The following is a 27,729-nucleotide window of genomic DNA, read 5'->3' on the forward strand; positions in this document are numbered from 1 at the left end:
CGCGGAGCCTGTCTGTGTGGAGGGATACTGACCCAGTTGGTTAGTACCAGATAAATGGGGTTAGAGAGGGAAGTCCAAGTAATTTGACATATTTGAGAATTTTATAAAATAGTAACGCAATAGTTACCTTTCCTGGTAATTACTTTCATCACGTTGAAACTCATACTTTTTGGGAAAAGTAAAATACTAACTATAACTAATACTACTGGTTAAAACTGCTAAAATAATTGCTGTCTGTGGTTCTATATGGGCTGAGGCAATCATTTTGAAAGATAATGTAGCAAGATACTGAACGAAAAAGACAAAAGAACTATGAACTAGTTCAGTTTTGGAACTGTGAACTTAGTTCAAAATTTTGAATTATGAACTATGAACTGAACTAGTTCATTTTAAAATCTGTGAACATGTAGAAAGTGAACTTTCCCAACTCTGTGGCAGTGTGTGTGGTCACAGCAGCTCTTAGCTTTTGCACTGATCAGGAGCAGTTGCTTTATGGGTTAATTGTACTGCTTGATTTTTTTCCCTATCTGTTAGAAAAACCTATTCAAGTTAAACAGTTGAGATGGGCACAGTTAATCAATCAATCAATGAGACTACTCATTGATTAGTCTGACCAACCACCCAAACCTCCTCCCTGGCATCTGTTGCGGTGCTACAGTACAACATCACAGCATACGTTATCTGCACGGTAACAAGTGCCCCATACGCAGCAAACAGCCAGTGCTGCTGTTCTCCTTGTGAGGACGGTCTGAAAATGTAAAACTGCAGGAGCCCGTGATCTGGGTCCAACTGAAAAATGCTTTCATCTCCAGTTTCTGCTTCACGTGCCAATATGAACAGTTCTGACTGCCACTGCGCCATTTGTGTCTACTTGCAGCCACACTGGCGCGTTGAAAGTACAATTAATTTTTGCAGCTGCGATGTCCAACATATTCACACACTGCGTTGATATTTTAACACACACACACGGTGTGAAGCGACATTAAGTCGAAATCTTTAGAGCTGTTTTCAAAACAGCCAGAAGGAAGAGACATAAAAGTCTAAGTTATGCTGATTTTATTGCCTTTTCATTTAAATTTAACTACCACTTAAATACTTTCCTGCGCCATCTCATTGTGTGGTGCTTATTTTGTGTGACTGCATTCTGAATGTGGGTGAAAAGCTCATCCTTGATGCCTGCAGTCCAAATAATTACTGCCTTTTTGCAATTATTTTTCTCCAGTGAAATGATGGAATTTACCTGAGTAGCATTTATCTGCAGGACTACACATATTGTACTCATGCAAACATGATACAAGTGCACATAGATTTGTATGCATGAATACATATGACAAACGTATCAACCGCAAAGATGAGACATAGTTATTATTCATCGCCCATAAATGCCCAGAGCTAGAAAAGGGAAAGACATATCGGGCAACAGCGAGAGGACTAAAATGGCAGGGACGCAGTCACCGAATGCATTTTGTCTTGTTTATTCTGTAAAAGCTTCAAAACAACAAAGTGTCATTCTGTGGTCAAACCTTAAGTCATCCCATGTGGCTGTCTCTTGTACTTATTTTAGTTGCATGTGTACTAAATCCAACCTACTACTTTTTAACTGAGGCCCACAGAGCTGTAAGCAATCCTGACATAAATGACCCATCACATTACTTGCATCTGCTGTGTGAACATCTGTCTCCCATTCATTTGCAAAAATCTTCTGCAGGAGTTTTCCTTAGACCTCTGACACGTTCACAGATATTCCTCTCACAACAGGCTGTTAACATCTATCTAACGCACAGTCTAACTACGTACGCTCAGACGTAGTGGCTTCATCCTTTGTGACTTGTGTATCTTTCATAGTATACCTGCTGCATATGTGGATTCTTTTTTTTCATTCTCCTAGCTGAAATACCACTACACATTTGATCAGATTTCAACAGATGCTTTCATCGTGTATTTTTTTTTTTTCCTTTTTTCCCCACTTACTGTCAAAGTAATTTGCTTGTATGAATAAACAAAGGTGTAGTAATATAGCATAATTAATCACTTTAGAGGCAAGGGAATTATATTTCACCAGGGATGCTCCAATCATGTCAGTCTGGGTTGGTCTTTACCACTCTGCGTGGTGGCTAAGAGCTCACTCTACTGTGTCTGTGTGTCCTCAGTCCGAACAGAAAGGCAAACTTGACTGGTGGTGGAAAAGAGGTCAGTCAGCTTTTACTCACAGGTTTACCTGCATTTAAAAAGCCAACTGTAGCCTCTGATGTTGGCAGGAAAATGATATCAGTCTCACTCACTATGTGGTAAGTAGACTTGATTTTGATCTATCAATCTTTTTCATAGCCGAACATGATCAATTTAAAGGGATAGTTCAACATTTTGGAGTAGATTCGTTACCTTTAATTGTCGGTGCAAGCTATTTTTTAGAACGGCCAAGCAGAGCCGCGAGCTGCTCAGAGCTACGCTACGGAGGCTAATGGGATTTCTTGGTTTCCCTCATCAAATAGTCAGCCAGAAAATATATTTGAAATCTTCATACATACATGATGATCATCACTATTTATTAACTATTGTGGACTTAATGCATCCACATTTTAACAGAAACATAAACAAACTTGCCACAGAGACAGGCAGGCCAGCACACTACCAGAAAGATAACAGCAGCCATCAAGTGCTGTGGGTGTAACAATTAAATCCCTCTCAGTAGGATCAGTGCACAGTTAAAGTTATGTTGACAATTAACAATCAAAATCTTTCCCCTGATAGACACTGAAGAAACATTATTGCAGTAATGTTATCTGAGTAAGAAAGAACGAATGTATTCCCTGCGACTGGACTGCAGAGATGCAGCTTTGATACTTGGCGACTGGTCTCAGAGTAGGTTAGATATTTCACTACTGAAACCGGACATTTAAAAATTCATAAAAATTGTTTTGTTTTAAAAAGAGAAAACTGTCAATAAGATTAAATTAAAGCAGAAGTAAGCAGAATTTTTGTGTTAATATAAGTCTTAAATAGTTATATCTTCCGACAGCAATCACTTACATAGAGTGTTTGGTCCGAAACACGGGTCTCTCAGTCACTCTGCTCTGCTCTGAGCCGAGGAGAAAACTTTTCTCGTATCCTACAAGTTTTATCCAATGAGGAGAGAGAACAGCATAAAGGGGCGGTCCTCTCTGTGTGTGCAGCCAAGGGATGCGCCTGAATGTGATGACGTAGGGACGAGGACCAATAGATCCATGACGAGGGCGGGGGCTGCTAACTCCGTCGGCTGACAAGAAGTTATGGTGCGTTCAAGGCAACCCGTAACTCGTGTTTTTCCGACCTGTGAAGTCGTACCAGTTCGATCTGGTGCTAGTTCACGGGTCGGAAAAACACAAGTGGCCGTTATAGTGACTTTCACAGGCAACAGGTCGGAAAAACACAATGTTACGGGTTGCCTGGAATGCTACAAAGTTGTAAATCGTGACTTGAAGCTGTAATTTACGGTTTCAAAAGCCTGCCTGGAACGCAGCATTAGCCAAAACGACCGGATCGCTTACTTCTGCTTTAACTAGAGTTTACAACTGAATACATTTTTGTGATTTCTCTATTATAACTGCATTTGTTCAGGACTTCAAGCAGAATTAGGGATTGGCTTCCAAAATAAAATAATAAAAACATAATATTTTGTGTGTAATTATGAGAAATATAGTCGGTGGCTCCCAATTCTAATAATATATCACAAAGCCACATTACACGATGCAATGAAATGTGCCATTTACCCTTTGGTGGACGGTTTTAGCTGAATTGTTTCACAGCGCCATGAGCGCACATATTTTTAGAATGGACGACCCCTCGGGGACTGTGACCTGACATTAACAAAACCAAACTGGCAGCAATAGCTTTTCCCGGCAGCTAGTGTGAGATGAATTGCAAAGAAATGTTGTGTGATTAGTCAGGGTGTGATGTTTGCTGACAAATAAAGCAACTCATTTTCTGCTATGAGAGAGAGAACATGTTGCTTTGCAGCAGTTTGACTCCAGTTAGCGAGTGAGAGTCTTGGCTCTTTCAAGAGACAGTGTGAGGCGAATCTAATGCATCTTGGCAATGAATAGTGTCCATTGATTCCACCACATCAAACTCACTTCCTCTTCACAGAGCCCCTTGCGTGTCTCTTCCTTGGGGTTTTTTTTAGTGTGTGAAAGTGTGTGTGCACTCACATCCATAGATTCTGTTAGAACAAAGAAAATCCATCCAAGCTGAGAATTTATACAACTTTCATGGCAGTCCTGAATGCAGCGCCAACAGGAGAAAAATCTTGGCTTTATTTATTTTCTGACACTGATTGGGGCTGACTGATTAAACTGAGCACACCGACTGTCACTAGGCTAGGTGGGTCATGTTTATTTAGACTGATGAAGGAAAGAGACCTTCCACACAAACAAGGAGAGGACGCCTGGCCAGCTTGACCTCAGACCTGTGGTATTAAGCCAGAAATTGTGGTACGACCTGCTCTTTTCCGAGAGCACGGAGAGCGCCTCGGTGCACAGCGACAGCGGTATCAGTGTGAGATCTCCTGAAGAGAAATGGAGCAGTAATGTCATTTATCTGCAGGCCTCTGTTAACGTTTGCTCCCAGGAAAAGTACGAAATTGAGATAAAAGCAGGAGACCAATCGAGTGTCAGCCCGCCTGGTGCCTTCCTGCACTGATGACGTGTTGATAAAAGCGACGGATGAGAACACGTGCTGCGTCTTCGGATCTCACTGGCTTCATTCATCCCGAGCTCAAGTCGACAGAGCTTGCAAACGTTATGCTAAAATCAATACTCAGCTGACTGGCCTGCTCCTTTTTTTATTATAGGTCTGGCCATAAAGTTAAGTATGAGTCATTATCGAGAACGGCGTAATCTTCCAGATTTATGCCATTAGGAGAGCCTTTCAGTCTTTGGGATCATCAGTGGCAGTCTTATTTATGGAGGTGGGAGTGTACAGTGGTCATGGATAGTGACACAGGGTTTCACAGGGGCTATAAACTGGTACTATGCAAAGCAACCATCTCCCCTTAGGGCTAATAATGTCCAATCAAGACAATGGACTTCGATCCAATTGATTATATAAGTATTTTACAAATATTTTACCTTCCAACTCAACATATGTTTCTAGTATGTGTTAACTGGCATATGGTGCTGCTGGCAAAGCTTTGTAGCTGTACATCTATTTTCTTTTTTTATAAAGGCACTATAAAGTTTTGTGAATTTCTCTATGAATCCTTGACATCTGAATCATTTTAAAGTTTTAAGGACACACAACATGTGTTCCTACTAAGATATCTTATGTTGAAAAAAAAATGTGTCTTTGCTTTCATAAGAGTTTTCCCATTCACTTCTTCACCTTCCAGATCCTAAAATACATCATATGCTTATCTCAGCTTCCTGTCTTTCCTGTTAATTAACTTAATCGACACCTCCCAACCTATCAGAATCAAAACGATTCAGTGGCCATGATATAATACTGATTAATTAAACACGTCTTCTGTAGCAACATTCAGTTGCTCTACAAAGTAAGCTAATGCAGCAAGCTACATGCTGTTGTTAATGAATCAATTTTATAATAAACAGACAATGTGCAATTCGTTCCTTTTGGCTGTGGCTATAAAGAGAGGCACAAACTCTCTCTAAGTCATAACAAACTCGCACAAACTCTGAAAATGTGCCACTACTTTTTTTTTGTAGAGCACCATAGGTACCATGGGTAATGTTGATAACAAAGATATTTGAAATGTGATTCTTCCCGTGCTGAAGAGGGCACTATAACAACCCTATAGTGTTCTAGTCTGACACCACACCATAAACAACAGAAAAAAATGACATAGCAGCAGCCAATGCAACATTATGCAACAAAGTAATTGTTGTGTTTGCTACGGATCATTAGGAACAAGTTGTAGTTCCATAAGCACAGAGTAGAAGACGAAACACCTCAAACCGCTCTAACCGGCTCAAAGACAGACATGTGGATCTACACAAATGCATATACACTCACATGTTGCATGTTTGACAATTGTGACAGCTGACATCTGTGGCAGCAAAGCTGAACACATATGCAATGGCTATTAGCTAATTCAGGCTAAACTAGTGACAGCTCATTACAGTCAGCAGAGTACTATCCTTACTGCTCAGTCAGAACATAACACTTAATGCATATTTTCACACAGTAATTTGTCACCTTTTCTGTCACTTGGTAAGTCAGTCTAAGCTGCTGTTTACTGACTGTATGGAAGTGTAAGCATGTGTGTACTGTATGTAGCAGCTAGGGTTGATCGCCTCTATTTCTCTGTCTCTCTGTCTAATTCTTCATAGACAACCTAAGTGATGACAGTAAATGAACAAATACGCTTTATGGGTATGTTGAAGCAAAATGCCATAACAAATGTTGCATCTCTCCCACTGACTGGGAAACCAAACTAAATGGCATGTTCTGCCTGTCAGCTCACAAGCAGAGTTTCATTCCAATCAGCTGATTGGTGTATATGCAGTTATATACTGGCAGGGCAAATTAAATCAAATTTCTTAATTTAATGCAACGATAAGGAACTACATTCATTTATTCTAAGACATCACTGTCCATTGGCACAACCCAAGTAGCAGCCTTTGTTGTTTTCTATCTTTTGCTGTGTTATCAGGTTTGGTATTGACAGTCTTAGAATTTCATTGGCCTTGGTACCAACTATCATGTTTCTGGTGTCCCTATATCACTGTCTTGATAGCCCAGCCTAGTACAAAGCTTGACTGGCCTGCCATTACAAGTTACATTTGCTAATCATTGTTCAGGGATGAGATCAATTACGCATCATTAAAACATTAAAAGGATGTAATAATGATTAAAAAAACAACAACTAATGAAATAATAACAAACACCGCAAGCCTTACCTTGAAGTCGCATATGCATGTCACCATGTTCCCAATCCTTAGACACTCGCCATCAAACTTGCATGTGTTGGTGTCGCACAAGAACAGATCTGTGTCCCGGTCATCAAAACCTGGAAGACCAAAGCCAAAAGAAGACATCAGTGACTAAATGTTTCTCTGTTCTGTCCTAAAACAACTATAACCTAAGCCCTGTATTCAGGGTCATTCATAATGAGCTTCTACCATTAGTCATGGCTCCCACAGCACGATGCTCTCTTTGATCGCACTGTGTGCTTTAAACAAACAATGCCAGCACACATCCTTGTCCTTAGCTGCCACAATGATAAAATACATTAAAAAAACAAAAGACAATTGGTCATCTAGGCTCTACTGGAGGGATAAACAAAGGATATTTCTCCATTTGGTGCTTTGATGATGATGGCAGCGGGCACTGTCAATTACGTCGGACCAAAACATCTTATGTGTGCTCAACGGACTTGACATGTGGTGACTGTAGGGACCATGGCATATGATTCATATTATTTGTGCCCTGTTAGGAAGCATCTGTATTCATCATGTTTCCCCGCACATTCACCCCGATTTTTTGCTTTAACATTTGTTTGTGTACAACGAGGCCGACTCCCGGGGCGTTGTCCTCGAGAAGCAAACCTGGCATATGATCTGATTCAGGCTGTGTTAGGGATCTCAAATGACTCCAACAAAGCATCCTGAATCAAATCAAAGAGTCACATGGGCATGAGACTGTAGACTGGGCTCAGGGCTATTAGTCTACCTGAACCGATTGCTTACAAAAAAAGGCAACCCTCATGCACATGTAGGCTTTTGCATTTCAAAGTCCACAGGTCTAAATTTAAACAAATTCCAGCTGACACAGGGCTGGAGATTTTCCTTGTTATGACATTATGATTAATCCTCGTGGCCCCTTTTTACCCTACGGTGTAATCTCATTAATGTCAAGGTGAAAGAAGCAACAGTGATGTTTGGGTACAAAATTCAAATTACTGGAAAAAAAAAAAACAGCCATGTCATTATGACATGATAAAGAATTTGCACAGATGCAACACATTTTATGGATGCATCCTTTCTGCAGAGGTTTTAGGGGGAAACAAAGCAACACTAAAAACATACACTTGTTATTTTGATGATGGATTACTTGCATGAGGGGATCAGACTGGGATGTTGTGCAGTCTCCACTGGAGACCTTTTGGATTCTCAATTTGTTTAAGAACTGTGTATGTGGGGAGCTTAGTGTAAAAAATCACACATTATATAATCTGCTAGATCAGCTTTAACAGACACTAAAGCCAGACTCGCATTACAATGTTTATATTAGCTCATCACAGTAACGTTAGTGTGTGCATAAATATTCAAATATCCAAACATATGGAACTTGTGTTCAGGTATGAGTCATATTGTTTTTAGGGCTCTAATTGTTGTAGTTGATTGATCTTTTACATTTAACAATATTGTATATTTTGCTTATGGTGTACATATATTTTCAGTTATGTTTTCTATCATCATTATTATTAATAATACAGTGATATTTAAAGGATCAGACTTATTATTGAACATATTTTAAAATGATACAGTTTAGCTGTAATTGTTGTATGGAGATGACATCAGTATCATTTCTCTTAGGGGTCATCTTGTAATCAGTAGAACCAGTTTATGTGTTGCATTCTCAACATGTATTTTACTCCATGCCAGCACATGTAAGTCTGCAATACTCCACTCCTGTGCTGACTGATCATACGCCTGCATATAAATCCAGTGCCATATATAACAGCTGCAAATGTGACCTACCGATTAGGGTAATTAACTGAAACTTGAGATAATGTTTTCCTTCAATTGTGGCTTTGTAGCAGCTCTGGGGCTCAGTAGGTTTAAACATTTATGAAATGTTTAATGAAGCAATGCACAAGACAAATACTGTAAGTCAAGAAATGCCTGGGGTCCAGAAGGCATGGTGAAATTGGAATTTGAAGCTGAGGATGAACATCAAAGATGAGCATCTTTGATGTTCAAAGATGAACAATGTGGGGTTTGTCGCTTTATTTCACTTCACGCTTTGCAGCCTTATGGAAAACTTTTATCTAGAAAGCTTTGCATGCAAAGTATCTTAGCTTTCCTGTTATGTGGCTCAGATCAAGTGAATGTGAACCATATACAGCGTGTTGATGGTCGTTATATTTCTGGAACCACTGTCCCTGAGGTATATAAGGAGCAAGAGCATAGTTCCAGAAGCTGTTCAAAACTCCCTTGCATTGTGAAATTGCATTCTCTTTTCTTTGTTTTGAGTCACATTTTTCTGTCTTCTTTATATCCTCTTTTTAAATCTGTTTTTTATTGTTTGACCTTTTTTCTACTGGCTAGTTTTGTGCTTAAAAGAACCTGAAGAAAAATGCGTCTTTCTTCCAGTTGGTGAATTAGTGATGGTAGAAACCCCTCTTAAAAGTAATACAATTAAATTTCAGGTTATGTTAATTAACCTTATTTAACCAAGCAGCTCCAGTGTGAACTGAAATCTCCTAATTGAGTGCTTAACTGATCTCATACAGACATGCTCTGTTGGCAGGCTGTCCTCTACACAGAGCACAAATGTCAAGTTCAGCACCTAACAGCTCTGCAGGTAAGACGTCACTGTCAGGCTCAGGGACACTTCAGCAGCACGGCTTCTTGTTACACTCCATCCCGCCACCGGCCCAGCACGAAGCTGGGTGTCTCAGTCACACCTGGTCAAAGTTTCAATGTCATTCAAACAGTTGTATTTGAATTGCATTCACAGACCTTCTGCATCAGCTAAGATCTTTTAAAATGCTATTTTATGTTCATGAATATGTTACTATAATAGAAACTCAGACTCACAACAACCTTTAACTTAAAACTGTAGTGCGTAACTTCTATCGCCACCTAGTTATTACAATGATATGGCTGGCACCTCAATATGGCGTATGGCCCGGTGTAACCTGCCCCTCCCCTCCCCACCGCTACCGTTTGTCACTCTTTCTTCGACAACAGTCCGTCTGCCGAACAGGAAGACTTTTTCTTTTTAGTGGGATCCACTTCCAGTGACGGCTGGTGCTAAAAAAAATTTGGGGGGGGCGTTAAAGATAAATAAGATAAATAAAGAGCATTGCTAACTTCACATCCAGCTAGCCAACTGTGTTGTTGCATAACACAGAGGGAGAAGCCTCGAGTATAACTTCCCACAGGCACTCGCCTGCTGCTGGATTTTTAAGTCAAGTTGCTCTGGTCCAAGCTCCTTTATCCTATTTTTTCCTCCAGCGAACGCCTCGTGAGAGGATTATTTCATAAAGAAACCGGTTTAGAGACCAGCATGAAGTCACATGGAAGCCAAACGTTTAAAGGGATAGTTCACCCAAAATTCAAATTTCACTCATTATCTACTCACCCTCATGTCGACTAATATAAGGGCTGGGAGAAGTTTCAGCGTCCTCCGTGCCTTCTCTGAGTTACAGCGGGGTCCGTGCAGCACTGCATGTCCATAATAATAGTTGCGAATGGAGCTCACTTTTCTTTGTCCAAAAAGACACAGCAAAAAACATCCAAATACCTCCATAGTGCTCGTCTGTAATGTCCCTCTTGTATGAGAAATTGTTCCGAAAAAAATTAAATAAGTCTATGTTTTAAGCTTGTTTGTAGCGGAAGCTCCCAGCACTGCTCTTCTTGGTCCATCCAAATCTTGCGCGATTTGCATTGACACCCAGTTCACGGCTCCGCAAATCGCACGAGATTCCGGCAGAGCAACACTGGGAGTTTCCGCTACAAACAAGCTTAAAACATTATACTTATTTAATTTTTTTGGGAACAATTTCTCATGTTGGGGCTTCAATACAAGAGGGACATTACAGATGAGCACTATGGAGGTATTTGGATGTTTTTTGTTGTGTCTTTTTGGACGAAGAAAAGTGAGCTCCGTTCGCAGCCGTCATATGGACATGCAGTGCTGCACGGAGCCCCGCTGTAACTCAGAGAAGGCACGGACTCAGAAACTTCTCCCAGCCCTTAGTCCACATGAGGGTGAGTAGATAATGAGTGAAATTTGAATTTTGACTGGAATAATTTACCACTATCTATTAGATCTGTCACTTCTTTCCATCTGTTCAAGACCTCACTAATGTCCTTGTTTCAGACCCCCTGCTGTTGCTATTAGTTTTTATTTTCTTTTTATTTATTTTCATGTACTTTTACCTTTTTTTTTTTTTTTTTTTTTGCCCTTGTGATGGGGTTATGGGCTGAAGGGGTATGGTGGGGTGGGCGGGAGGGATTTGGGAGCTGTTGTGTACACTTTAAGTGTATGTTTTGTGTTGTGTATATGTGACTGTATTGTATTGTATTGTATTGTCTGATTGTTTTGATGTATAGGACCCCCTGGAAGACGAGATGATGCATCTCAAGGGGTTATCCCTTAATAAATTTGAAAATTTGAAATTTGAAATTTTTGGGTGAACTATCCCTTTAAGAGCCTACATACACACTCATTTGGCCAGCACCTCTCGCTATTTAAGTGTACGTAAAACAACCCAGAATAAACCCAATATGGAATGGAGAGGCTTACAATTTTTTAAGTAAAACCCTTTGTATGAGTGAACACTGAACAGATGTGGTAATTACTTTTTATTATGTAATTTATGTTTACTGTGTCTACAGTATACTTTTTTCCCTGAAATGTCCGCGTTTCCGCGCGGGAATGTCGCCCAAGACACCAAATACAAAAAGAACAAATACTGAAAAATACTGCGAGATGTTAGAGGAGCCAAACGGCTTAATCAGCGTTGTATAATCTCCTCTTGTAGTGGCTTGGGTGAAACGGATATTTACAGACACATAGAAGTTACACACATATAGCTTTAACTGTAATAACCAACTCTCTCCTCTCTTAATAGCCCTCCTTGGCATGGAACAGCCCATCAGGCAATAATACACCATGGAAGAAAAAGCCCATGCTTAAACGAACACCTGCTATTTGCCAGGGTCCTCAATGGCCATAAAGTGCAAGCTCTCTGTGCAAATATACAATCGTCAAGCCAAGAACAGTGACATGAGAGGTCTCACGCTTGGAGTGGATGGATGGACCAAAGCCCTCCACCACAAAGAAAAAAAAAATTGGCGGGCAGGCAACTGGCATGGTGAGGGCACTCAGTGGACAATGCATTGCTCCAATGAAAATCATGCTACTGGCTAGGTGTATACAAATAATTGGAAATTTTTAATTTTTTCGAAGCTAGTGGACTCTTTGGACAATGAAATATGTGTTTTTGAGTTGCTGTTTTTTGTTTAGATACTAATTTGTTAGTTTGATATTTTAGCTTTTTCAAGCTTTTCCTGGGCACCAGGCTGTGGAAAACAAAACCACACACACAAGAAAAAGCAATTGTTTTTAAATGACGGGGAAAAGAAGGAGAATGTGGCTCCTCCTCATGCTATTAAACTGTCTTCTTTACCAGGAAACAGATGTGAAGCTTGGACATCCTCCTCAGAAGACAGCAAGCAAGAATGCATGCATCAATTGTAAGCAATACCTATCGTCTTAAATTCATGAATTATAGAGACGAAGAAAAAAAAGCACTTTGTGTACACTAAGAGGACACAAAAAATAAATGTTTCTGAAAAGTGTTTACAAGGAAGTGAGTGACATATCAGCTTTTGTTGTGGATGTCAAGCCTCTGAATGAAACGAGTATAAAACATAATAGTCCCAGATGATCACATCTCGGAAACATCAGGGCCAACAGGGTTTGAGCTTCAAGGAAAACACAGCACCAATATCAATTAGTTATGTGACAATGATTGCCTGAGCCAGTACAAATATAGATTTACAGTACTGATACAACCTGGGAGGTAATTTCTCACACTTGGCTTAGAAAATAAAACATCCTTAGAAATGTGGTTAATTTTGCAAAGAAATGAAATGGCACACAATCAGTGCCATATTTTTCATAATCTGAAAGAGGCAAGTTTTTTAACCCCTGCCGCAATCTCCTCTTCAGATACTTTTAAGTGGCAGATGTTTCGAATCCTGAAATCAGAGCGCATATATTTGAAAGACATCCGCATTAAATCATGAAGGGAAGTCTAAGGCTGGAAGAAAAAGTGTTGAGATTTGGTCAACTTGATTTAGAGTGAATTTTTTTGTGTTACAAGAGTATTTCATATGGATTGTGTTTGTTTGATTGTTGTTGTTGAATAGCTCTTTTTCAAATGCCCATATTTTTTGCTGCTCCAGCCTGTAGGTTTATCCAAACAAAAACTATTTTCCCCAGTGAGCAGGTAACGATACCGACCCTGACAGCTCTCCACAAATCAGAGTTTTTTGGCTGTAACATCCACATCCACACCACTTAACAAAGTAAAGAATTTACTGTTATTGTTCTATCTCCAACACCTGGGATCAATTTCAGGGCTGAAAATCAGTTCTGGCAACTATAGAGTGCCTGTTATAAAAAAAGAAAAGAAAAGAAAGAAAGAAAGTAAGTAAGAGAAAGAAAAAAATAGTGTGTTGAGTCTGTGTTGTAAAAGAAAAGTGAAAGTAAATGTTGCAAAACATTTTCCACTTTCTTTCCAGCACTTATCTCAGGAATCTTTAAATCAAACCTATGATAAGAATCGGGTTGCAAAAGGATAATTTCTAACATGCGTAACTCTAATCATCCACACGCAGAAATCACTCAGTCATTTTAATGGAAGCAAGATTTGGAAGCACAGTATGAAGTCTCAATAAATCAAAGAATATCCAATCATTAAATATGCCTGTGCTTCTCATGTGAAATACTAGAACATACAGTATCATATCTATTTATGAACTATTCCACCTATTAGGTTGGCGTCCTTATTATTAATCCTTGCATCCATCCATTGGCTATACAGCGTATCTGTGGAGAGTTGTGGAGGGGCTGGAGCCAATCCCATCTGACAGAGGCCTATTTTCGAGGGCGGGGTTCATGCACAACAGCATACAGGCCATTCAGAGTCATCAATCAACTTAGTGTGCATGTGTTTGGACTGTGGGAGGAAGCTAGAGAACCCGTAGAGAACTCAGACACAGGCACATGGAGAAGATGCAAACTAAAACCCGAACTAAAACCCAACCCAGGAACCGAACCCTGAACCTCCTCGCTGTGAGTCGACAGCGCTGACAATTATAGGGCTAACGAGAAACTGGACCCAAATGTGCAATGGAAAAAAAAACAAAACTTACAAAAACACGAAGGCAGGAACATGTGGGGAAACAGAGGCATGGACACAGACGAACCGACAAAGGACAATGAGAAAACAATGAGGTCAATTACACGAGGGAGAAACGAGACACAGGTGGGGCAATCAACACAGGTGAGAGACATCAGGTAATCACAAGAATCACAGGGAATGTCACAATGAGACGGGACAAACCGGAAACCAGAGAAAAACCATGACAACCTACTGCACTGCCTGTTCATCAGTGCGTGAAAAATTAATGGAGAAACTGGATTTTCAAAAAAGTCTCTGTATATTACAGTAACGCCCGTGGTGTTTCTGTACAGCAGTTAAACTCGAACATGCAGCCTCTTTTGTAACCTAAAGAGAGATACAAAGCTATGGGCCCAGTTCAGCAAGAAGAACTGTGAATCCTAAAGCCAGTTTTTACCTTTGATGTTTAAGGGGTATAGGCACAAAGCTCAGAGGCAACAGTGGTCAGCAGCAAGTTCAAGGCTCAAGGTTCAAGGTTTCTTTATTAGTACCAGACGGGTGTAAAGACGGGAACTCAGCGAATCCTAATATATAAAAACAGCCACGCAACAGACATCATGACAGACAAATCACACAATAGAAGAACGATCATCCCAAAAAATAAATATAGTCATAGAAAAGTGCTTTAACATCTCCCTGAATCTAACTAAAGTTCAATATGAACAAGGTCACCTTGTGGCCTTACTACTCAGCATTACAACTACTACTTCTACCGTTTTGTCCTACCCTCGGGGACCACAGAACGAAGGAGCTGGAACTCACCATGCAACGGATGTGAGGAGTCATTAAGAACAGAGCTGGCTTAACGCTGTAGCTGTGTGTCATAGAGGGCTGTCATGGTGAGTTGAAGCTCTCCAATTACCCTACCAGCCCATCTGATAACTTGATTCAGGGAATTTTTGTCCTGTAGTGACAGATTACCAAACCAGGACACCAGGGCAAAAGATAATACAGATTCAATTAAAACTCGATAGAATAGGGTAAGCATAGTTTTGTCAATATTAAAACGGGACAGTTTCCGAAGATAAAACAAACGCTGATATCCTTTCTTACATGCTGCTTCACAATTCTTGTTAAAAATCAGTTTGGCATTAATGATAGTCCCAAGATATTTGTAGCTCTCCACGCATTCTACAGATTGACCCTTAATGAAGTGGCCTTGTGATCCCAACCAAAGGAGAACTGGTCTGGCTTAGCTTTACGTAAAATGTTAGCAAATAACACCTTACATTTGAGCTAATATTATGTTCGCTAAGTGACATGTTGGATGATACATAATGTGTTACAATGAATATGTTAGCTAAAGATACCTAACTGAAATACACGGCTTATTAAAGCAGAAGTAAGCTATCCGGTCGTTTTGGCTAACTTCTTGTCAGCCGATGGAGTTAGCAGTCCCCGCCCTCGTCCCTACGTCACCACATTCACGCGCATCCCTTGGCTGCACACACAGAGAGGACCGCCCCTTTATGCCGTTCTCTCTCCTCATTGGATAAAGGTTGTAGGATACAAGGAAAGTTTTCTCCTCGGCTTACAGCAGAGCAGAGTGACTGACAGACCAGTGTTTCGGACCAAATACTTGATTGCTGTCGGAAGATATAACTATTTAAGACTTATATTAACGCAAACAGTCCGCTTACTTCAGCTTTAACTGATGATAGCCTACCAGTATGGTTGTTGAAGATATTAAATAGATTTGTTAGCTAATATACCTACTGATAGCTAACATGTAAAGGTTTGCTATCACATCTATCAAAACCAGGGTTTTCCTCAGTGTTGTTACTACTAGCAACAGAAATGGTCTAAAACATGAGCGAGTCATCTTCGAGGGTACAGTTAGTGGTGTCTCCAATCAAAACTCAACATTACTCTTTACAGGGTTAACATGAGGGAAAGAAAGAAAGGAAGAGAGAGGGAAAAATGCAGGAGAAAGAGAGCAGCTGAGAGAGAGATAAATGAGATTCAGATGTGGCACGGGACACAAAAGCTAGCCTTGTTTCTTCTCCTGTTAGATAAGGTTTTATCACAAGGTGTGGTGATAACTCTCTGTTTCTTTATGTCTTTGTCAGTGCTGTGTACATTTTTACTTTGTATTATTTCTGTACTTGTTTTCCAATTATAAGCTCACAGACTAAAGTTAAATCTCCCTCTCTCGTAGGCCTACCGGCTTCAACAGATTGGTACAGTAGATGTGGCTTCTGTTGCACAGCCCAAGTTGCAGAGTGTCAGGGGCCAGGAAAACTTACACTTCCTGCTCCTGCCCTGCCATTCCAGGAGGAGATTACAGGGAACTGAATAATTAACGAAAACAAGCTGGCAAACATCAAATATTGAAAAGGTAATGTTTATATGCTAACGATTAAGAAGGCAAGCGAAGCACTTACTTGTCTAAAAGAGAGAGCTTGTCAGCCAAATGCATCTCCTCCTACCTACCTGGAATTTCACAACACTAAGCCGAAAAAGAAGAAGAGTCCTTCTCCACAGTTTTAAGCATGTGCTGATCAATAATTAAGTAGACTAAATTAATAATGAAGACTGAACAACCACAGTGGTGAGACATTTCTTTCTTGACCTCTCTCATGCCGGGGGAATTTTTTTTCTTATCTTTGCAACAGGTTTTTAAATGTTTGTCATGGAGGGAGTTATAGTTCAGTCTATAGTTCAATTCAGCTTGCTTATTAAAAGGCGCAATAACTCAGTCAGGATGAAGTACTTAAATTGCAGACGGGAAAATAAAACACTTTGAGTTAAAAAGTGAACAATTATGATACCGGGGAAATGGTGCCTGTGTTGTGAGAGTGTGTCGGCAGACATTAGTGACCTGCTGCGGAGAGGTATGCGGAGTTTTCACACACCGACTGTGGCTCTACTGGTGTTGCCACTTTAATCAGCTTCCTGCCTAATGAACTTGAATGTTGGATTTCATTATAACTTAAAGGTGTACAGAAAAGAAAACTGAATTTTAAGCCCACTCTGGGTCATAAAATTAGTGTAATAACTCATCTATCAGACGATGTAGGCCAAACTTTGTGCAAAATTCTATTTTTGAGTAAATCCAGGATGAAAGTGTATTGTTTTTTTTTCGCATTGGATAATGCAGGCGCACAGATTATACGTCAGCCTGTACACGATTCATCAGCCACTGATATTGGATCCGCAATCCGTCATTCAAACCTCTGAGACACACACACACACACACATGGAGCTCGGTCTCGCCCCAAGCTTTGAATATCCCGCCCGCTCGATAACGACCAATCAAATTCGTTTTCCTTACTCGGGTAAACTCGTGTTGCAGCTCGTGACAACTCGGCGCGACAAACAGGACAAACGGCCATTTCTGTACACCTTTAACTTTTAAGATTAATGTTATTATTAGCTACTGAAACAGCATATGAAGTGCCACTGTCTCCACAGCCAACTGCTGAAATGTCCATATATTTGTATTTTTTCATGTCTGCTTCATAATAGGATTAAGCCTGGACATATAATCTAATGTAAAGTTGATGATGATGTCAGTATAACATCAATTGGTCTTTTCTTCATCTATTTTGCTGGGACAAGCTCAAGAGATGTTAGTGTCCGCTCTAACCCGTTACCATGGGCGCTGAAATAAAAAACAAGACATTCTGCACGCAATGCATACAGTGTGCTTTCCATCCCCTTTTAATTAGACTTGACCAACAGTGACTCGTCTTATAATTTACAGTTTTGGATGCTTTTTTTAATGCAAAGGAGGTAGTTTTGACCTCTCCGTTGACAAATCGTGAAAGCAGATGGCCAATTCTCTACAGACTACTGGTAATTCACTGCGCTTGATGGGATTTACAGGGGGCTTTGCATATTCTACACTTATCCCTGTCACTTCAACTATCAAAGCATCACATGGCCTTTCAGAATTTACTATACCAGGGGGATTCAGTGAAGAAAGGATTGTGGCCTCTCCACAGTAATTCCCTCATGGGAAATGTAAGGTATATCATGGGGTGAGTAGACATTGTGCCACCGCTTTAACACTGCAAACATAGTTGGATTCTGATGAAGATGAGTCTGGATCGCAGTGACTGAAACTGGTACTCAAAGTATTCAGCGAGAGATGAGCATTTAAAAAGAACTCGGCATGGTTTGCTTTACCATTCTGAGCATCAACTTGTTTTTCTGTGTGGGTGAACAAAATGGCAAAACAAGATGAGCTGATTGTTGGAAAAGTCTGCAAGTGCATTTTGTAAAGATAACACAGACTTGATACAAGCCAAAACTTACAGGCAAAATGCCACCCAATCTTTTGATTGTGATAATTAAAGAAAATGTTGAAAACAGTTTGGCTGGGGTGAATATTGAAAGCTGCCCTTTAAGTTAGAAAATAATTGGCTTTCCATGGTCACTGTGGACATATAACTACAATTGTGCAATATAGAAACGACGAACCTGAATCAGCCACGTTTCTAAATAGATCAATATGAAAAGGTTCACTCATAGTTCATTACTTTGTGGTTTTATAGCCCATGACTTTACTCTTCTGGTTGACTTTAACTGCCTTGCTGATGCTGTGAAAAAGGTTCTGATAAACCACTGAGCATGCCATGGATTAAGCAGACAAAATAAGCAGCTACATTGTGAACATATTGAAACATTTATCATACTGAGAGTGGGGGAAGAGGTGTGTTTCCCTCAGGAGATGGTGGAGAACAAAACGGAAGGATGATGCTGGAAATACATCCGTCAGGTGGGCACTCGATGTGAACAAATGCTGATGGAGTTCCATATTGGATGGAGAAAAAGTTTGTGAACATGTGTGCCATATCACCTTGATAAAATATCAGTGCTGTGCCCACAGCTTGTTTCTACCTCCACCAACTGGTCAAAATGAAAAAAAAAGAAAAGGTACTGAGTAAAAATGCATAATAAAAAGAAAGGAGACAGCTATAAACAGACATTTGAATTAATGCTTGATTGTTTTGTTAAAGTAGACTTTTTTAATTAATTATTTACAGTTTCATAATTTTAATCTTGTAATGTTTAGATGTAACAAGTGTGTACATCACACTTCTACAGGTTCCCACATCCAAATATAACACTGCAATATGATTTATCTGCAGCATCCCAAGCAGTGACAACAAGTCTTTTCTATAATGTATAGTGGATTTTCACAAATCTTGCCTTGTGCATCCTTACACATTAGTTACTGATTAGGTGCTTATTCTATCTCAATAAACCCTTTAATGGCAATTCTTCTTGGCCGTCAACAGATGTGAGCCTATAACAGAACGACAATGTTTATCACACTGACTCCATTTATTTGATTCCATGGAACAGAGTCTCATTCGACACTCGTTTTCAGAGGCAGCTGAAACTACTGAATCGTCATGACACTACTGCTCATAATTATCTGTGTTGTGGCTGTGAATTGACAGTGAACTCATCACCAAACTGTCACTCAAGACTGGTATTGTTCACGCACATGATATTGCAGGAAGAGGTGCATAATTAATCCCTGGCAGATATTCTACAATGTATTATTATTATTATTATTAATAATAATAATATCATTGTTATTGTTATTATTATTATTAATATTGGTAAAAATGCTTGTCTGTTTCATGGTAGACCATACGCCACTTGTTGTGTTCTATTAACCCATTTAATCCCATCGGTCACAAAAGTGACCGTAAAAAATATTTCCAGTTGAAAGGCCCTAAAAATGTTAGTAAATGGAGTATTAACATATTTCCAAAAAATACTGAAGCAAGAAACCCTTCTGATCACATATGTGCAGTTTCACATGTTTAGTGTAAATTGTCACATGATCAGAGCTGATTACTTCCTGGTTGCACCATCCGAGGAAGATGGCTGCATCAAAGCCTCAACAAAGAAGGTCAGTAAAGAAGGTTGACATAAAGATAAGAGAAAGATTTTTGGCACACATCATCTTTAAGGTGTCTAGTATTGATATAGGCCTATGCATCTACAATCACTCAACTGTGTTTAGTGTGGTCACAGCATGAGTAAAATTGTTGACGGCAACAATAGTGACCGGTGGGATAACACAGTGTAAGTAGCTAACTTTCTACTTTTTAAAAACTTTCTTTTTTTATTATTATTATTTAAATTTGAATCAAACACAGTATATGTTGGACCTTACAGACCCTAAAGCATTTCAGTTAACCTATCTCTCAAAGTGAAATACATGTTGTCCCCATTGACTGTGATATGGACTATAAGGGCGAGACTGGCCAATTGCCAGCCAGGCTGTTGAATGAAAGTTAGGCAAAAAGATTATGTAAGAAACAATGTTATTAGGGATGATAACTTCCCTCTCACCACTACCCCACTTCCACCCACTGTTGGTGAAGAGGCAAATCCCTATACCCACATGAGCAGCTATGGGCAAACCTTCCCACAAAGGGCCGCGCGGCTGCAGGTTTCTGTTCCAACCAAGCAGCAGGTGCAGGTTGCAGGTGGTCAAAAATAAAATCTAAACATTCAAACAACCTTCATAAGGTGTCATATCTTAATCAGGTCCAAGAAGTGGTGGGGGCCCACCTTTAGGCCTACATGGTCCCTCAATGCACTCATAAGCAGCCACCTCTTCTACAGAGATGTTGTAGGAAGGAGGTCTCATACATGGGTCAGTGACAAATAAGGGTTGGCAAGATGAGCAATTCATGGATTTTCTTAAAAAACTATTTTAAAAGCTTGCATCAAATTTGTTAAAATGTGTATTTTGTAGTCATGTTGGTTTGATGTCTTTTGAAATTACATTTGAACCTGAACAAAAGTAAGACTGAGGTTATGCAGGTTATTCTGAGTGACCCCTAGGTCAATAAGTCAATATTGCACTAAAAATGTACATTTACAATGGTAAAATGAAAAGTACACTAAAGCAATATTGCACTAACTGTAACACACTGTAAATCCAATAACAAAGTTACAATATGCATGTCTTAAATTTTTCACAAAAGTGACAATGGCAATGTTGATAGGCGTCTTTTCGTTTTTGCTTTTAGTCGTTCTACATGTTTTTGATATGTAAAATAACCACACTAACATGTGATAAAGCACACAAGCATCTGTTATGTATGCTGGCACTGGTAACAGTAAAAAAAGAGTTCTGTAGTACAGCCCAGTTAAAATTGGGCTGGAATATAAGCAATTTGATAGCTATGATGGATATGTAAAATTAGTATACATATTATCCCACCGGTCACAATTGTGACCGACTATAAAACACACTTTTTCTCCTATTTTTCCATGAAAATTAAAAAAAATAATGATTGATTATTTCAAAGAGTTGCTAATGGCACATGGTTTGGATATTTTCATGTCTGGGAAAAATTTGGGATTAAATGGGTTAATTCTAACTGATGCTGGGTGTGTGTGTGTGTGTGTTAGTGTGCATTATGCTCACTACATATATGCACTTAAGCCTCCTCAAGGCGTGTTGGATGAAAGCCTTCGCTGAAATACATATAAAAGCGTGTCTGTCAGGAAGTGAGGAGGGAGGCAAATATGCATGATGGGGTGTGTACCATTATGGACCATTACGTATAAACCATAAAAAGAACAAATATCAGAAACTCATAATTCATCTGCCTTATTGGTATTTCAGTCCAGATTCCAAGACAGAAACTATTTCTACACCAAAACAAACTGAACTCACAAGCAAGTGCACAACAACCCCATGGAAACCTATCACTCAAATAAGAGAAGATAATCACAGAAAATACTCCAATGTTATAATGTATATGAAAAAATAAAATAAAAAATGTCAATACATGGTGTTGATGTTTTTAATTAAGCTAATTTAATTAGCCTATTATCATAATAAAATTAATTTTGAAAACTTTGATGTCCAAATGAGATCTCTATCTTGCGACAGTGAATGTTGTTTGTGGTAAATCAGCTGTTAATCATTCATGTGTTAATAGGCTGCTTCTTTAATCTCCTGCCAACTACATGTCAGTATAAATAATCTGTGGATGATGTTTGGGATACATCATAGTAACACTTATTTCTTTTTTTTTCTCATTAAGATATCATCGAAGTAGCAGCCGTGACTTCACATCGATATGTGGCTGTTGCTTTGCTACAGTATCAATACGTGTGCAAGCCCGGGAGTGAGTGAGTGAGTGGAATCGGCGTGGAGCTATTTTAAGGGTTCAGACTTGGACAAGCGACGGGGGAAATATATGGCAGCACAGTCGGCTGATTTACAAAGGGAGGCGAGGCGCTGTGCTCTGCAGCCCCCCCGTCCGATTCTTTTATCGCCCTGGGCACCGATGAGAGGAAACAAGTTTACAGCTCGGTGGCCCATAAAAGAAAGGACTATATTTAAAGTTAACACTTGATTAAACAACTTGGATGCCAAATAAACTCCTTAAGTTCGATTTATAATTTCCCAGTGTGTGTTTTTTTCTACAATTAGAGGCTTTCAAAGTCAGCTGTAAACACTGAATGAAATACAAGAGGCGCATATCACGTTATTCTAGGGGACAAACAATCTTCCCAATGTTCCCTGCCCTTATGTGCCTTCACATCGCTCCTTATCCTTTCTCTTTCTACTAAGTGTGATCGAAATCTTCGACCTTCCGATCAGCGGTGCATGGGTTCGCTGTCATGCTCCGAGACCAACTGAACAAGGCTAAAAATGCGCATCAAGCAAGCCCAAACTCTGCATCCCCCTCGTCGCGTGGCTTTGCAGGGTTTATTATCTGCAGCCAAACACACACACACACACACACACACACCAATAAAGAAAAAAAAAAGATAAATTCTCCACACAACCAGCTCTAAAGCAAGGCATTGTTCCTGGATACAACACACGGAGCACACAATAATAACAAGACAGACTGCAACAACTCTGCCTTGGTGAAATGACTCTCACCGGAGCAGTTCCAGCCGGTCGGCGTCTGGCAGTCGCTGAGGGAGGAAGGGAAAGCGCGCAGCTGCTCCACAGGTAAAGTGGCGAGAAACGAGACGATGGTGATCCTGAGCCAGCCTCCCGCCGTGCCGCTCCACTGGCGCAGCCGTCGGGGCTCCTTCTTGAGCGGTGACTGCGCCGTCGCCGCCGCGGACAGACCCATATCTCACTGCCGCTGGCCCCGACAGCACAGGCGAGGTGGGAAAGAGACGCAGACGCGCACCGACAACTCCAATCCCGTCAGGTTCAGCGGGGCGCCTAGAGACCGACAGCAGACCATTTTCCGAGCGAGACCGTGCGCCCCATGTAGCAGTGCCCCCGGTGAAGACTGACCAAATGTGGGGGGTGGGTGGTGGGGAAGGGAGGGGGGGTTCCGCCCGATCCAGGGGAGGCTGCTGCTGCTGCTGCTGCAATAAGAGCAGGACTGGTAGGGTGGATTGGTGGGGAGTTGGGGATGAGGGGGTTGGGGAGGGGGGGGGGGGAGTGGAAGGGAGACACCGCCGAGGGGCGATGGAAGAAGGTTGGTTGTGTGGGATGATGGAGTCGGGTTGGGGGGAAAAAGTTATCCAGGCAGGGAGGAAAGGAAGACTTGCGAGAAGAGGAGGATGCTGAAGGGTGAGGAGAAGGGAGGGAAAATGGGACAGGGAAAAAAAGAAACGTGACAGAGAGGGAGGTAATAAAAGTGTAAAAAACTGAGAGGATGTCACAAGAGTATCCCAAGGACGGGCTTTTTTGGAGACGACGGCGGCTGTGTAATAGTATCCACGCGTGAGACGAGCGGCTTCTCCTGCACGGACGGAGCGGTCCTCCCGTTTACTTTGCGCGAAGGCAACGATCAGAGTCGCAACGAGTTGGTCCCTCTCTTCCCTCTCTCTCTCTCTCTTCCCTCTCTCTCTCTCTCTCTCTCTCTCTCACCAGCAGCTGGTTATGATCACGTGGAGTATGATGCGAAGAGGACGGGGGTGTGGAGGAGGAGGAGGAGGAGCGGGGATTCTCGGTAATAACTGGAGTGTGTTACTGGTGGAAGAGCTGAAAGAAAGAAAGACAGAACAGGAAAAACATATTTTAAAAAAAAAAGAAAGAAAGAAGAAAGGAAAGAAAGCCTGCGTTCTCGAGGTCTAGTCCTATCAGTTGGTGATGGCCACACATGCATAGGCACTATAGAGAAGGATGCACTGCCTTGAGCCTATAATTGGCCAGGAGCATTTAAAAAGTCTACAGGAATCGATTCGTCCAGCCTTGCCTGGGATAATTGCTCCGCTTTGAAACGACACGGACGCTATTCCTGGGTCGCTGCCCCCCGGCAGCCCAAAGAGACCTCAATATTATTCATATATTTTGGACATAGCCCACTGTTGTCACGCAGGGGCGGGCTGCCGCTAGTAATTGACATGCTTTGGGCCATGAAAGGACTAAAACGGCGCACTAGCATTAAAGAGGTCAAGTCCAAAGCCAGGCTGAAAAACATTCACCCTGTTTTAACCAAGGAAATTAGAAGCCATGCGCATGGAAAAGCCCTATAGAGGAAACAAAGGGGTTTCTGTTTGGGCCTGTCACGGCTATAAACACAGTTGACCTCATGATATTAAGGAAGCAAAGCTGCAGCTGCATGTCAACAAATAAAGCTTTTATTGCTTTTCACTTAGTTAAAGATGATTAAATTGGGAATATGCATCGTTTGTCTCAGCTAATGGGGTTCATGACACACAGGTTTTATCTGCTGCGGCGACACACACACACACACACACACACACACACACACACACACACACACACACAAGTCTAATGCATCACCATAATGATTAAAATTATAGATTTCTTCACATACATATATGAAGTGGTGGGAGTTGGGGGTGGGATTAAGACGTCCAATATGCTGGTGGTAATGACTGAATTTAAACATAAGCACATGTCACGCCGACACCTTCATGTGTGCAATTATCGTCATGGCAGTGCAAATTATCACCAAGGTATCCGACTTCACTTATTGGGATATTGATACAGTGACTGCAAACATGTTGTTACACTAACTTAGTTTCACGTGTGCCAATATTGCTCTGATAAACCTTCTTTTTGCATGTTCAAATAAGCTTTAAGCAACATCCTCTGTTGCAAACTCATTAGCAAACAGTGGCTAAAGCATCATTAGCATTCATTTGGAGTCGTGTCTGGATAGGCTACCTAATGAATGTCTCCACCAAGTCCTGAAGGAAATATCTGGCTCTTCGGCTGTTAAATGCTCCAATGTGTTCACCAGCTGTTAACTTTGCCCATCTACCAAGTGCTGGACAGTTTTGAGCTGTGAATGGAGGGTTTTTAAAGGTGTTTTCACTGGAAACACTTACTGTCTGCATCTGACAAAGGTCCTGATGATAACAGGACCTGTCGCTACATTATTATCACAGACAAAAGGATAACAACATTTATCACCCCTTGAATAAGAATTTTGTGAGAAAAAAAAATTGTAACGCTAGCAGTCAACACTTAGCCCCCGAGGGGTTTGGTTTTGGTTATAAAATAGTCTCATTAATGTGGATGAATCTACATTACCCACACTGGTTAATGGGTCTATTTTTGCTAAATATATCGTTTTGTCTTTATAGTTCTTTTGATATTATTATTTAGTGGTCGACTCACCCAGCATCTCCTGGTTTCCTGGACGCTGCCTGGCGGGTCATGGGAATAACGCCGCCGGATCACTAGTTCACATCGTTTATGGTCGGAACTACGATGGTATCTGATCGTCTTTGAACCTCCCACTTTCGTTCTTAATGAATGAAAAAAGAAAAATGAAAAACATTCTTGGCAAATGCTTTCGCTTTGGTCTGTCGGCTCCGAATTACACTGTGCGCGCGGAGGCTCATGAGAAATGTAGTGTGAAAACACATCGCTTTCCGAAACTCCCATATAGTCCCTTTAATTTAAATGTTAATTCTGTGTGTCTTGCTTGGCAAATGAAGTAGACTCAAATATGAGTGTACAGGGAGATGGAGTGCAAAAATACCACACTTAAAGGGGCTATATGTAAGTTTTGCTATAACTACAGTATCAGCAGCTCTTCACTCGCCTGTCTAGAAGGAATGTCGTGAGTTTAGTAACTTTATTCGCTCGTTTCCAGAGGTGGAAAGCAACACTAATGTTAACTCTTGTCTCCAGTAACCAGCTAGGTTAAGCGCCTCACTGTATCTGCAGTCTTACCTTAACACAAAGAGATGGATTATAACCTCTTGTTGCTAAAGATGACCATTCAGCAATAAGGTATAACTGCCAAAAACTGAATATGAAAAAAAAAAAAAAAAATCAAATCTTTAAATGCAACCATGGCAGAAGCATTTGACAAGTGTCAATCACCACCAACCCACCCCTATCAAGAAACCATGTTTGGTAGCAGAGGAAAAGGCAAGTGATAAATAAAAGATCCACAAGGCCTTCGGACTGCCATCACTGAATTACAATTATTAACATAATATCAATATTTCATTGTTTTTTTTTTTAATTTCTATTATAATCAGTACCAGGATATCACAACAACCAATATGTAGCCGTGTCCATGAACATGAGCTGGTCTGTTCCAGTGGTATTTCAATCCTAAACCATCCCTGCTCATCAATAAAAGCCCCAGAAGCTGTTTTGCCTGTGCCTACATATGCAGAGGCCTGTCACCACTATTTATAAAACGGAGGTCTGTCTGCCTTTGGATAGAAATGGGTTCACTTTTTAGGTTTTTAATTCACTGGCAGAGGATCTGAACGAAGCAGCAGATGAGTGCTTAGATACGAAGCTAGGCTGTGAGGGTGAGTCAAAAGGCCAAGAGGAATCTTTGAAGAGTCTCCAGTCTGACTCAGAGGATTTGGACCACTGTGACATCGTCTGGCCCCGCTGGCTTGTGCCACAGACATCACCGAGGTGATGTAATGCACAGCGGCACGTATTGCTCCGCTTACAGAAAGCTTTACGAGTTTCAAAACTAAATGAATCATAATTCGCAACAGCATAAATAGCAATTTAACATTCCAAGTGTTTTGTCAATATTTTTATGGAGGTGTTCTCTTTGAAAATGCTTTCTGGATTTTTAAAAAAAATTTTAATTGTCACTCTTTTTCTGCAGTTGGACACCGATTTTGGATGAGGACATTAAGTATAAATCACCTGTGCTGTGAGATGAATAATCTGCACTCCCAAACAGCAACGTGCAGAAATTAGGGAGCTCATCTGGTGGAATTCATTACAGAAGCTACAGCAACAAAATCAATGTGTTTTGCTATAAAATATGTTTTGTTGTGTTCAACAGGCAAAATGAAAAGGACCAGGTATCTCAGTCCATAAAACAAAGCCACATTAAAGTTAAGCAACTCTTGTATACTGTCTGTGACCTGACATCATTAGTGTTTATTTTGTACTGCATTACAGTGCTGTGTGCACTGAACTGATAGCAGCCTAATTTTGTCAGAATTGCTGGAACAGCACTCACAACATCCACAGTAGAATCACAACTGCATGAGCATTAAAGGGGGGAGGACAAATGAAACACGATTCCCTGGGTGCTGCACCCTAATCAACCACAGCAGCCCTACAATAACATGATGCTTATTTTAGAGCTTTAATTAGTGATCTAACACTTGAACTATTACGCTCTTAACCATTACAGATGAAGATATTCCAGCTCTAATGA

The 27,729-nt window shown here is 40.7% G+C and overlaps 1 protein-coding gene across 1 annotated transcript in view; it reads right to left on the reverse strand.

Moving 5' to 3' along the window:
- tmeff2a (transmembrane protein with EGF-like and two follistatin-like domains 2a) overlaps positions 1 to 23,951 on the reverse strand; it is a 127,466-nt gene extending 103,515 nt beyond the window's left edge. Inside the window, exons 1-2 of the mRNA XM_085765030.1 lie at positions 23,022 to 23,951; positions 6,894 to 7,003 (exon numbers count right to left, since the gene is read on the reverse strand). Coding sequence (XP_085621156.1) covers positions 6,894 to 7,003; positions 23,022 to 23,220 — 309 coding nt within the window. The 5' untranslated portion in view covers positions 23,221 to 23,951. The remainder of the gene's footprint in view (positions 1 to 6,893; positions 7,004 to 23,021) is intronic.
- Between the last annotated feature and the right edge of the window lie 3,778 nt (positions 23,952 to 27,729).

The sequence above is a fragment of the Trachurus japonicus genome, chromosome 21 (genome assembly GCF_045865225.1).
Source record: "Trachurus japonicus isolate A0001 chromosome 21, Traja_1.0".
Classification (NCBI taxonomy): domain Eukaryota; kingdom Metazoa; phylum Chordata; class Actinopteri; order Carangiformes; family Carangidae; genus Trachurus; species Trachurus japonicus.